Below are 13,660 nucleotides of genomic sequence, written 5' to 3'. Positions count from 1 at the left end.
AGCTTGATCGCAAATGGGTCTTCCGAATCAACAATGACCCCACGCATACTTCAAAAGTTGTGACAAAATGGCTTAAGGACAACAAAGTCAAGGTATTGGAGTGGCCATCACAAAGCCCTGACCTCAATCCTATAGAACATCTGTGGACAGAACTGAAAAATTGTGTGCGAGCAAGGAGGCCTACAAACCGGACTCTGTTACACCAGCTCTGTCAGGAGGAATGGGCCAACATTCACCTATATTATTGTGGGTAGCTTGTGGAAGGCTACTGAAATGTTTGAACCAAGTTAAACAATTAAAGGCAATGCTACCAAATACTAATTGAGTGTATGTAAACTTCTGACCCACTGGGAATGTGAAGAAAGAAATAAAAGATGAATAAAAAATTCTACTATTTTTTTTACATTTCACATTCTTAAAATAAAGTGGTGATTCTAACTGACCTAAGACAGGGCATTTTTACTAGGATTAAAATGTGAGTAATTGTGAAAAACTGAGTTTAAATGTATTTGGCTAAGGTGTATGTAAACTTCCGACTAACTGTATGTGCGTAAATTATGTAATATTCAAATAACTTTCAATATCCTTCATGCAGAAAATCTAGTGAGAGATTTAAGAGACAGACATTGGTCTATTTTGGTGTGTAAGATCTTTCTGTGACAATATCCTTGAGATGATGTCATGTACAATCATTAGCAAAGGCAGGTCCTGGGATTTAATTCCACCCATGTGGTAGAGTTGTCTACAGGTATAGAAAGGGAATGAGAAGAATGGTAACAGTTCATTATTCCATGTGAATTTCACAAACTCAACAATTTGGCAGCACAAAATGACCTCAACTACTTAAACTTTTATGTAACAATTCTTCAGTCGTGGTCCCGAAGACCCATAGCATGTGCAAGACTTTGTTCTAAACCAGCGCTAACATATCTGATTCAACTAAATCAACTTATTGTCAAGACTTTCATTAGCTGAATCAGGTGTGTTAGCACAGGCTGGAAAAACACTAACTGTTTATAATTCAAAGCTCCTAAATGGCTGCCTTGTTAGCCTCTATCAAATCAATGGTATTGGCCACTGTTCCATCTCTAAGGCCAGATTCCAAACCAACTTCCTTCCATCTGCCCTTGACTCCGAAAGGGCAGATCTGTCGGACTGAATAGGTAAAAGCCATATAGTGGAAGCTATGCAGAGTTATTAGAACTTTTTCCACACCTATGGAGACTTTTGAGAATCAAGAGGTGGAAGTCTATGTGGGAAGATAGAAATTAATCTAGTTATGGGGTTGTAATCCAGCGTATACCTAACAGATTGAAGGCAGGGTGGCATTGTTGGCTGCACCCAGTTGGCCAACAGCCAGCATCAGGATGTCCTTCTTTTCCTTGTGGAAGCGCAGCTCCTGACCGGCCAGCCTGGCCTCCTCAAGTTCTTGATCTGTTGCCGCCACCTCCTGGGCGATGGTGCTAGCCAAGCCTTGCTCCCGGTTCACCCAATCAGCAGCCATTTGGGTACGCATGTCATCATCCAGCGCCCGATGGGAGTAGTGAGCCAGCACTTCCTGTTAGGGGAAAGCAAAATCAAACATTTGTTTGGCCGAAATGGACCTTATTTCACACCACGGCCTAGATCATTAGAAATTCAGGCTAGCTGGGTAGGAAGTGGAAGTGCTCCATTAAATCATTATATTTTTCAACAGTACTGGTTTCCTAGCAGTGCAGGTTTGATTTAGTTCCAGATGATGTTAAATGATCCAGAAATGCCTGGACATGAAATGAAATTTTGTGCACAATAAGCAAGCTGCATGGCCAGCAATAACATCAATTCACATGAGGAATGTGAGACATCTGGAAGCACTAATTACTCCAGTGGCTCAGCTCCTCTCCTTAACCACTGAGATGAAAGGCATAAGACACACAAGGCGAGAGCACTCTGTAACCCTAGAAAAACACAATACAACTGAGTCGTATATATCCAAATCATGGAGTTGCTGGCTGCTCTTCCTCCTCTTAGACTTCAGATCTGAATGGAGTAGATTGGCAAAAGCCAGGGTTGAGGCACAAATTTGATTATTTAGGTGAATTAATACTAGAGGTCGACCGATTATGATTTTTCAACGCCAATACCGATACCGATTATGGGAGGACCAAAAAAGCCGATACCGATTTATCGGACAATTTTTATTTTTTATTTGTAATAATGACAATTACAACAATACTGAATGAACACGTATTTGAACTTAATATAATACATCAAAATCAATTTAACCTCGTAAATAATGAACCATGTTCAATTTGGTTTAAATAATGCAAAAACAAAGTGTTGGAGAAGAAAGTAAAAGTGCAATATGTGCCATGTAAGAAAAAGCTAACATTTAAGTTCCTTGCTCAGAACATAACATATGAAAGCTGGTGGTTCCTTTTAACATGAGTCTTCAATATTCCCAGGTAAGAGGTTTTAGATTGTAGTTATTATAGGAATTATAGGACTATTTCCCTCTATACCATTTGTATGTCATTAACCTTTGACTATTGGATGTTCTTATAGGCACTTTTGTATTGCCAGTGTAGCAGTATAGCTTCCATCCCTCTCCTCGCTCCTCTCTAGGCTCGAACCAGAAACACAATGACAACTGCCACCCTCGAAGCAACGTTACCCATGCAGAGCAAGGGGAACAACTACTCCAAGACTCAGAGCGAGTGATGTTTGAAATGCTATTAGCGTGCACCCCACTAACTAGCTAGCCATTTCACATCGGTTACACCAGCTAAATGCTTGACACACAACGAAGAGCTGCTGGCAGAAAGTTAAAAGTGCAATATGGGCACTACAGCTGGATTTTCCTTTGTAGTCTGTGATATTCTGTAGTCCTTGCCACATGTGACATGAATCTCAGTGGTCAAACATAAATTCAAGTTTGCATCTCTACTGTCTTTTATCGTCCCTAATGGATTTGCGGAGCTCGTACCTGCTTGCCTTGTACACGTTGCGCATCACCAAGTCATTGTGGTTCATTCTGCAGACATTGAATGCTGCAGTACAGGCTGTTAGCACTTAACGGATATCTCTGTTCATCCAGGGTTTTTGGTTGTGGTATGTCCAGATTGTTATTGTGGGTACATCCTCATCAACACATTTCTTAATGAAGCCTGTTGAATGATGATGTACAGTCAGTGGCGAGTTTACTAGGTACACCACCCGTTCACCAAAATTGTTAGCTTCTACAGACAGTGAGTCACGTGGCTGTGGCTTGCTATATGAAGCAGGCAGACAGTATCTCTGAAACGTCCGGCCTCCTGGGCTATGATTTCTTCTCCAAAACTGCAGAGCGATTTAATGGAAACTGTCAATCAAATTTTCACGCACACGTCATTGTTGGTTACAGGCTTTGGTTGCAAACTTGATTATGGAGTTGGTTAAGTACAAAGCTTCGATGGGCACTACAGCTGGATTTTCCTTTGTAGTCTGTGATATTCTGTAGTCCTTGCCACATGTGACATGAATCTCAGTGGTCAAACATAAATTCAAGTTTGCATCTCTAATGACAGTGTCTAGGTTTTACAGAGAATTTTGCGACAAACAAAAACATCCAGTCAGCGGCAGTCCTGTGGGAGAAAACAGCTCGTTGATCAGAGGTCGAAGGAGGATGGCAAGAACAGTGCAAGGTAACAGGTAGGCCACACACAGGAAAATAACGGCACATTAGAACATCGGTATGCAGAACGGCATCTCAGAACGCACAACTCGTTGGTCCTTATCACAGATGGTCTATTGCAGCAGACAACCACACCATGTTCCACTCCTATCAGCTAAAAACAAAAAGAAGCAGCTCCAGTGAGCACACAATCACCAACACTGAGGAGTGGAAAAACATAGCTTGGTCCGATGAATCTCAGTTCCTGTTGCGTAAATGCGAATGGCAGAGTCAGGATTTGGCGTAAACAGTCTATGGACCCATCCTGCCTGGTGTCAACAGTGCAGGCTGGTGGCGATGGTTTAACGGTGTGGGGAATGTTTTCCTGGAACATGTTAGGTCTCTTAATTTCAATTGAGCAACGTTTCCATGCTCTGAAGAATTCAGGCTGTTTTGGAGTCAAAGGGGGGTCTGAGATGCGTTCCGAGATGATCACCTTTGTACTGCGCCGTTATTTGCCTGTTCGATTCTTGCCATTCTCTTAGAACTCTCATCAATGATGTGTTTTCGCCCATAGGACTGCCACTGACTGGACATTTTTTGGTTAACCCTAAACACTGTCATGTGTGAAAAGTCCAAGAGGCAGGACGTTTCTGAGATAGTGGAACTTTCGCGCCTGGCACCGATGATTATACTACGCTCAAAGCCTGTCTGCTTGCTTTATATAGCAAGCCACGGCCACGTGTCTCACTGTCTGTAGGAGCGAACCATTTTTGTGAACGGAATGGTGTACCTAATAAACGGGCCCCAGTGTCTATTTCCACACTGAGGAATACTGTAAAATTGTGATAATGAGAATAATGCACTTTAAGTGTAAGAGCTGTTTGAAAAGACTGCATGACATTTCAGCCTGTTTTGGTGGGGGGGAATTGTGGCCTTCCATGGTAACATCACCATGCAGTAAATTAGTTAATACAAATAAGAATGTTCCAAACCTAATTTTCCCACTCAGACCACTCCCAGACAGTCCTAGCTAAATTCTTGATTGAGAAATGACCCTTTGCTAAGAAGCCATTTTTGCTTTAAATTAAAATGGTCAAAAAGAAACAATCACAGTAAGGTACTTAATTGTTACCCAGAAATGATTTAATACTGAGATAAAAACAACTGCATTGGACCTTTTAATAAGTACTCTTATCCAAATGAGTTCTTACTTGACGGGAGCATTGTCTCTCTCTCATGGCCTTTAGGCTTCCATTCCAGTGCAGCAGCTGAAAGACTGTCATCAATTCCTGAAAGGAAAACACAGTTCAGCATCGACAAGAAGCATTTTTGTGTGCCTGTGCTGACAGAGAGCACAATTTCAAGTTTGATCATGTCAAAGTCACAAGATTTGTTGATGTTTTTAGGGGAAGCTAACAGGGAGAAAGTTCTATAGCTAACATTAATTTGTTTGCATGTATAGAACCCTAAATCATGAGCTGTGGTTTAGCAAAGACCAATCCATGCATTAGATCAGTGGATATGGATGACAAACAATGAAAGAGCGGAGGCCAGCAATACAGTTCAGATTTGTTTGGCGGACCCACAAGCTCTCATACGCAATTCCTAGAATCACAGAGAATACATGGTTTCTGCTACTATTCTCTTCACGCATGATGGTCCCATCATCCCTCACATTCATGTAATGGGTCTAATATTCTAGTCCTTGAAATCTACAGTTGATTCCTGATAAGTGCACTTTGGAGTACAAACTCTAAGTGAGCTGCAGTTCTCAAGTCCCAGTTCAATGGCTGTACATTTGATAGAGGAAAATATGTTTGAAATGACTAATTATGTATACATTCCAATCAGAAACTGACTAGTCCAAATGCTATAATGTACTGTCCCTCTTGCTCCCTTTCACAATTGTATATAATGTAGTCAGGAAGTTAAGTAACAATGAAGGTCTGTTCTTTAAGTTCATTCAGTTGTACAAATCTCCAGGTGGTGGGAACGGGCCATCTCCAAAATGGTCGGGAATGTTGATTTATGCTGACTGGCCTTGACTTCGTGCTGATAACGCGGAGGCTTGAGAATTAGAGGGGCCCTCTTTGTGAAACGGAACGTTTGGAAAACGCTGACGTCATTTTCAGTTTATAACCTGTGGTAATGTGTGTGAGCATTCAGTACTCATCGAGAATAAATGCTGAACTTGTTTTTTAAGACTGGTCTCTTGCTAATTCATGCAAATGATAAACTTACAACTTATCATGAATTAGAAATGAGTGCGAATTTAATTGGTTTTGGCAATAAAACATAAGGGAATTAAAAATTCCTCTATCAACATTGTTTTATTTGCTCCTGAAACTGGCATGCTCTGCTTTAGTTCATGTGGTCATGAGTCTTATAGCATTTCATTTATCAAGTTCTACTGTATAGTTTTTTCATTCAACCTGGGAAACCAGATTAATAGGTCATGAAGCAGAGGTGATTAAGCCAAACAACTTTGATAAACACTCAGAAATAACGTAGTTTTCTTTATGAACTGGAAATTCAAAGCTAAATGAGAATATAGTTATCGGTCTGCTTTGTGTAATTACCCACGGTTAGTGGCAGCAACATTCCTAAACTAGCCTCATATACAGCCCAACCTATTCATTTTCTTAAGTATCATTGCAGTAACATCCACTGTATCATTACAAGTAATCCAACTTGCGTTCATTCATTCTCTATTTACCTGAAACTCCAGCATTGACTTTCCTTTGTTGGACTCCAGCATGAAGCGAAATGCCCCGATACCTGTGCTGGGGTTGTCTGCCTCTTCTCGGTTTCCCTGTAATTGACAAGTAGAGTCCAATCATCCAGTCCTTTTCTCCTTAAGAGCCCAATCAGATTAAAATCTTACCCTCATAATGACGTGACCTTTTAATTAATAAGAGCTACAGTAAAGACTATATTAAATACCACTGCTACTGTTAATGTCAGTCATTTTATCTGAAAAACACATTCAATGACACTGTAGCTCAGTTGGTAGAGCATGGCGCTTGTAACGCCAGGGTAGTGGGTTCGATTCCCGGGACCACCCATACGTAGAATGTATGCACACATGACTGTAAGTCGCTTTGGATAAAAGCGTCTGCTAAATGGCATATATATTACTCACATTAAAGGAGGCCAGCGCCTCACATACACTCTTCTCAATGAAGTCATCTGTGATGCGGCGGGAAGGATGCTCGTTGAAAACAGAGTTCATCAGAGCGATTTTGGCAGCGCTACGTCTTGCCTCAGCCTTGGTTGGACAAAACTGCCGAAAGTAAAGCATATTTAGTACTTTTCTGAATGGTCCCCAAAAAATATATGTAGACTATGGCACAAAGCATTATGACCCTGTGAGACATGGATACATGCAATATCATATCTGGAAGATGGTTAGGTCAAATTATTGTATGGATCTTCTGGAAGTCATTTAGAAGTGCATTTTAATAGTGACATTTTTTGTTGTTGAAAGATTATGCATTTGAAAATGTTAATATTTTCTTATTTATATTTCATAATTACATTGAAGTAATGTCGATGCTTCCACTTCATTGCTATCATCTCAAAGAAAGAAAGAGAGTTAGGAAGGATAGGGGCAAGAGAGGCTCTGTGCAAAAGGGATGAGGGGGAGAATGTGGGGAGGGGTTTCACAGCTCCTTCTAAGCTCAATGTTTGGCTCTAATAACAACCAGATGAGCCACCCACCAGATGAGTTTCCCATCCCAGTATGCATTGCAGCCAGGCAATTCGAAGAGAGGAAGAAATGGCAAAACATGTCATTCTCCCATGGAACATTATGTTAGGCACAAAGCTCAAGTTGTCTAATATTTACTGTATGATTTAAATGTAAATTTAAATGTAAATTTAAGTCATTTAGCAGACGCTCTTATCCAGAGCGACTTACAAATTTGAAAAAAAATAAGAATGTACATTAAAGGAGTCTTTACTATTTCAATAATACTGTGGATTATTTAGCAAAGATAGGAATATGGCTTGTACTGTATGTAATTATGTATACAAGTTCATAGATAGATCATTTGTCAACAGCCAAATGTGGTTTCCTACATCATGAATTCAGTTAAAATTGAATTTCCTTATATTTCCTTAATTTCCTTCCTTTTTTTAATGCTAAGCCTGAAGACAAGTAGGGTGCTACACCAGAGATCATCAACTAGACTCAGCCGTGGGCCGGTTTCTCCTTGAGCGGATGGTTGGGGGGCCGAAACATAATTACAAATAATTTGTAGACTGCAAATTGACCGCAAGAAGCGTAAACAGATATAATGTTTGACTAAAACAACCATTTCAAACCTTGTGACCGTATGCAAATGTAAACGTCTCTCCATTACGTGTGGGAATACTTGGGAAGAGATTTCTTAAATTAAAATAACTTGGAGTTGATTTCCTGGTGTTTTTACAGTCTTTTATGTCCACCAATGAAAATCAGTTGGAGAAAGCTGTCCTACACCTTGCTAACATGTTTTTGATGGACCCAACTGCCTAGAGTTATTGAGGTGGCAGTGTGTTTTACCTCAGCAATGGTTCAGACCCAGGGCTTATTATTTGAGATTTGCCAATGGTTAGCTATTGAATTTAATCTTGGTTTGTAATCCTGATGGGAGACAGCAAACTGCTTTAATCTGGGATTCACAGTATACATACTATACCATTCACCAAGAGCAGCCTGAAGCTGGAGACTTATCACTCTCCATTTCTTTACTCTTCAGCTAACAGTTCTCTTTTTTCTGTATACTGCAATTCAGCCAATAGCTGTGAGTGTGTTCAAGCTCCCCAACCAATAACAATAAAAACGTGATATATACAGTACCAGTCAAATGTTTGGACACACCTACTCATTCAAGGGTTTTTCTTTATTTTTACTATTTTCTACATTGTAGAATAATAGTGAAAACATCATCTATGAAATAACACATATGGAATCATGTTGTAATCAACAGACTGTTGGAAAAGCATTCCAGGTGAATCTGGTTGAGAGAATGTCAAGCGTGTACAAAGCTGTCATCAAGGCAAAGGGTTGTTACTTTGAAGAATCTCAAATATAAAATATATTTTGATTTGTTTAACACTTTTTTTGTTACTACTTGATTCCATACGTGATATTTCATAATGTTGATGTCTTCACTATTATTCTACAATGTAGAAAATAGTAAAAATAAATAAACTTTTGAATGAGTAGGTGTGTCCAAACTTGACTGGTACTGTATATACACACATACATACACTTCAACTGTTCTGCTCAAGTTGTAAACTACAGTGGGAAGCAGTAGGTTTTCCTACTTACAAAGCATGTAGAGGGCTATAATTTTTATCATATGGACAATTCAACTGTGAGAGGTGGAATCTAAAACAAAAATCCAGAAAATCACATTGTATGATTTTTAAGTAATTAATTTGCATGTTATGACGTAAGTATTTGATCACCTACCAACCAGTAAGAATTCCGGCTCTCACAGACCTGTTCGTTTTTCTTTAAGAATCTCTCCTGTTCTCCACTCATTACCTGTATTAACTGCACCCGTTTGAACTCGTTACCTGTATAAAAGACACCTGTCCACACAATCAAACAGACTCCAACCTCTCCACAATGTCCAAGACCAGAGAGCTGTGTAAGGACATCAGGGATAAATTGTAGACCTGCACAAGGCTGGGATGGGCTACAGGACAATAGGCAAGCAGCTTGGTGAGAAGGCAACAACTGTTGTGGCAATTATTAGAAAATGGAAGAAGTTCAAGATGACGGTCAATCACCCTCGGTCTGGGGCTCCATGCAAGATCTCACCTCGTTGGGCATCAATGATCATGAGGAAGGTAAGGGATCAGCCCAGAACTACACGGCAGGACCTGGTCAATGACCTGAAGAGAGCTGGGACCACAGTCTCAAAGAAAACCATTAGTAACACACTACGCCGTCATGGATGAAAATCCTGCAGCACACGCAAGGTCCCCTTGCTCAAGCCAGCACATGTCCAGGCCCGTCTGAAGTTTGCCAATGACCATCTGGATGACCCAGAGGATGAATGGGAGAAGGTCATGTGATCTGAGACAAAAATAGAGCTTTTTGGTCTAAACTCCACTCTCCGTGTTTGGAAGAAGAAGAAGGATGAGTACAACCCCAAGAACACCATCCCAACCGTGAAGAATGGAGGTGGAAACATCATTCTTTGGGGATGCTTTTCTGCAAAGGGGACAGGACGACTGCACCGTATTGAGGGGAGGATGGATGAGGCCATGTATCGCGAGATCTTGGCCAACAACCTCCTTCCCTCAGTAAGAGCATTGAAGATGGGTAGTGGCTGGGTCTTCCAGCATGCCAACGACCCGAAACACACAGCCAGGGCAACTAAGGAGTGGCTCCGTAAGAATCATCTCAAGGTCTTGGAGTGATTTTGGTTACTGATTACTGTATTGATCATTACGATCAACTAATCTAGGAACTTGATGGTATAGTAAATTGCCTTTATCATCACCAACACACAGACCTATCACAGATTATTGTTCAATATAAAGATTCAAAACACAAAACACGTACATTATACACAAAGAATAATGTTGATCTCGACATTTGGCATTAAATTGAATGAACTGAATGAAGCTGTCCGAATTGTGTAAAAAAAAAAGCTAATTATAATTAATTTCAATTTATGCTAAGCAAGTTGCTACACCAACTGATCTATTTTGTAAACAAAGCTTGAGTTTTGAAATATGGTCTGAGAAGAACAAGCCAGTCTCCAGACCTGAACCCAATAGAAAATCTTTGGAGGGAGCTGAAAGTCCGTATTGTCCAGCGACAGCCCCGAAACCTGAAGTTATCTAGAGATGGTCTGTATGGAGGAGTGGGCCAAAATCCCTGCTGCAGTGTGTGAAAACCTGGTCAAGAACTACAGGAAACATATGATCTCTAATTGCAAACAAAGGTTTCTGTACCAAATATTAAGTTCTGCTTTTCTGATGTATCAAATACTTTTGTCATGCAATAAAATGCAATTGAATTACTTAAAAATCATACAATGTGATATTCTGGATTTTTGTTTTAGATTCCGTCTCACAGTTGAAGTGTACCTATGATAAAGATTAGACCTCTACATGCTTTGTAAGTAGAAAAACCTGCTAAATCGGCAGTGTATCAAATACTTGTTCTCCCCACTGTATGTAAAACATGCAAGGATGCCTTTTAACTTGATTAGTTACTTAGGCCAGATTTATCAAGAGTGTGAGCCGTAAGTCCCGGCAACATCCGGGTCATGTTCATAAGGCACCAAACGGACTGAAACTCGGAGGGACTACATGGACTTCTCTAATAAGAAACGCACATTTTAGTGATTCAGAGGAATCACATACAAAAAATGTATGCACTCACTGTACCGTAAGTCCCTTTGGATAAAAGTGTCATATGCTTCCAGCAGAATATGGGTGCACATTTAGAAGTTTGCAAACAAAGACACTACATAAACATTGTTTTCAATTGCACAACATTTTGCTACAGTGTGCCCCAATAAACATGACCCAGGCCGAATTTCTCTTGCTCTCACTTGACATTTCTCATGACAGTCCAGAAGAGGCTCCCAGTGATTGACATTTGATCTGAAAATCCAGGGCAATGTACTAAAGGAAATGAGGTCAGATTGGCAGAATTGATTTGGGTGGGAGCTTTAGTGCATGAGTAGAGTTGTATGGCCAGATAAATCACTATGGTCATGTCCATATAAGGAAGTTAGGCTAATTTATGCAGCTACACCAACGCAATGTCAAACCATTATATTGTACTGTTGTGGTGAAAATAAAGACAATTTTCAAGCACTTTCTCTAACTCAGTGATACTATACAGGGGGCCTTCCACCTGAGGCGCAAACCAACCTTTTAGTGCCAACAACTATATTGAGAACACCTAAGGCCACAGGTTAGCTCACCTGGAAACTCCCAAAGCAGCTTCCCCCTGGAAGACTGACGTAACAAACGTAGGGTGGGTTGTTTGATGGGACCATCTCGTACACCACCAGCGCCCCATTCCTGAGGTCTGCCCCTCTTGACTGCTTCATCTGCCAGAACTCTTGCAAGGCTTCCACCACATTCACTGGAGGAGACATAAAATGACACCGCTTAACGTTCACTGGAGGAGACATACAATTATAGTTTAACGTTCCTCTGCATGGTGTCTTAAAGGCTGACTCAGCGATATGACAGATGCAGAACGTAAACGGCATAGTGGGCTAATTTCCGCAACAGCTAAAACGGTTGAAGTGCGAGGCTCAACTTCTCCACTGTTTTGGTCCTGTGGCTACCACGCTGTGACGGCGTGAAGTGAACCCATGCACATGCGTATACCGTGTGCGACTGTGAGAGTGAAGTCTTGCATCTCACTCATGTCAATATCTCGAGTTCTAATTGCAGAGTTTACCTTTAAATATGGCCTGGTGTTCTTATTTGGCATGCAGGTTTGGATTTAGGAAAGGATAAAAGTGGCACAGTGGGTTATTACATACGAGTGAGCATTAACACTACTTTTGTACATATATGGATATAGCCAAAAACATCCTGTTTATTTTACAAGTAAACAACAAGGAACAACCCACTGACAGACACTGAACTGAATGAAGCTGTCCGAATTGTGTTGACTTTCAACACAGTTATAATAGTCCACATAAACTAAAAATGAAGAGTATGTAACATCATACTACTTCTGTAAATGAAAATTTAACAGGTCTATCTACTCACATTTAATTGATTGGGTTTTTGGATGATAGTATGACGTGTTGGCTAGGCCTAGTTTAAAGCATTGTGGGTGACTTGAAGTGTCAAATGTCGGATGGAGTGCCCAAATGCTATGTAAATTGAGCACACAACTGTATCCTGTAGTCATTAGGCTAGACATGACAAAAATATAGCCTATAATAAACTCGGTATGTTCATGTAGCCTACTGTTATAAAATGAATGGTCAGTTTTGGTGACACAATCTGCATGTTGCACATGCATTACTAGGCTATTTTAATCCCATTTCTTATCCTAATCACAGTTACAGTGGGTTACATTTTAACCACGACTAGTTGCATTTGAATCACGACCAGGGAAAGTCGGAGGACATACATTCTGCGACTCATTTTTTCCACGTTACCTCTGCCATAGCCCTGCGTATGCTTAGCAAAACTCCGAACAACAGCCTCCACCGCCTCCTTCAAGACCGCCGGGTTCCCTGGATTACATAGACCGAATCCAGCCATCCCTGTTCCGAGCCCCGCACTCCCAATAGTGCCGTGAAGACTGTGCAGTTGAAGCGGCGGAGGCGGCCCAGAGGAAGCACATAAAGAGGCCGGGGGAGGCAGTAGAGGTGCGGTTGGCATTGTAACCCCAGGCCGGAGAGAAGACCGTAGGGTCCCAGTCGATCCAGCTCCAAATCCTATCCCTGGTTGAAGTCGCTGAGGGCGGATAGATTCCATTGTTGAAGCGTAAACGTCAACAGTATGGTGTAATAGAGAAATTTCGTGATGAAAATACTGGTTTCCCCACTGATATTGTAATAGAAAATGAAAACAACGCAACAAAAAAAGACAGTGATAAATAAAATCACTGTTTTCCTCACGGAGAAAAATGTATCCTGCCAATCCCTTTAGTCTTTGTGAGGATTGGGTTTAGGCTGCTTGGCTGCCAATCTCGGAGTAGGGGCGGAGACATCAGAGACGTGAACATGGGGAGCTGTGAATGGGCCATTTACTGTAACCAAAACTGTAAAGGAATTCTGTGGCTAATGTGATTTAAATTGCTATACATTGGAAAAATAGTAGCTACACAAGTGTTTGGTAAATGACCGTGACAGCACGGTGGTAGATACCTTTAAATCATACTATTCTTTAACCATAAAAGCAACACACAATGTCTATCCATCCATTCATCCACCCACCCACACACCACACATCCATCAATCTCGATCCATTCATCCATCTTCCTAACTAGTCATCTTCACTATCTAGATCAACTGGGCATCTAAATATAACACA

At 40.8% G+C, this 13,660-nt stretch overlaps 1 protein-coding gene across 1 annotated transcript; it reads right to left on the bottom strand.

Moving 5' to 3' along the window:
• Window positions 1-429: 429 nt before the first annotated feature.
• Window positions 430-13,299, bottom strand: LOC124012800 (LIX1-like protein). The gene is made up of 7 exons (XM_046326766.1): window positions 12,781-13,299; window positions 11,578-11,741; window positions 6,777-6,917; window positions 6,351-6,446; window positions 4,846-4,923; window positions 1,304-1,558; window positions 430-742 (listed from the first exon to the last, which is right to left on the bottom strand). Exons 1-6 carry the CDS (start codon window positions 13,100-13,102, stop codon window positions 1,304-1,306), a joined length of 1,056 nt encoding a protein of 351 aa, XP_046182722.1. The 5' UTR covers window positions 13,103-13,299; the 3' UTR covers window positions 430-742.
• Window positions 13,300-13,660: the final 361 nt, after the last annotated feature.

The sequence above is a fragment of the Oncorhynchus gorbuscha genome, linkage group LG24, assembly GCF_021184085.1.
Source record: "Oncorhynchus gorbuscha isolate QuinsamMale2020 ecotype Even-year linkage group LG24, OgorEven_v1.0, whole genome shotgun sequence".
In the NCBI taxonomy this organism is placed as follows: domain Eukaryota; kingdom Metazoa; phylum Chordata; class Actinopteri; order Salmoniformes; family Salmonidae; genus Oncorhynchus; species Oncorhynchus gorbuscha.
This window is presented reverse-complemented; position numbering and strand designations above follow the sequence as displayed.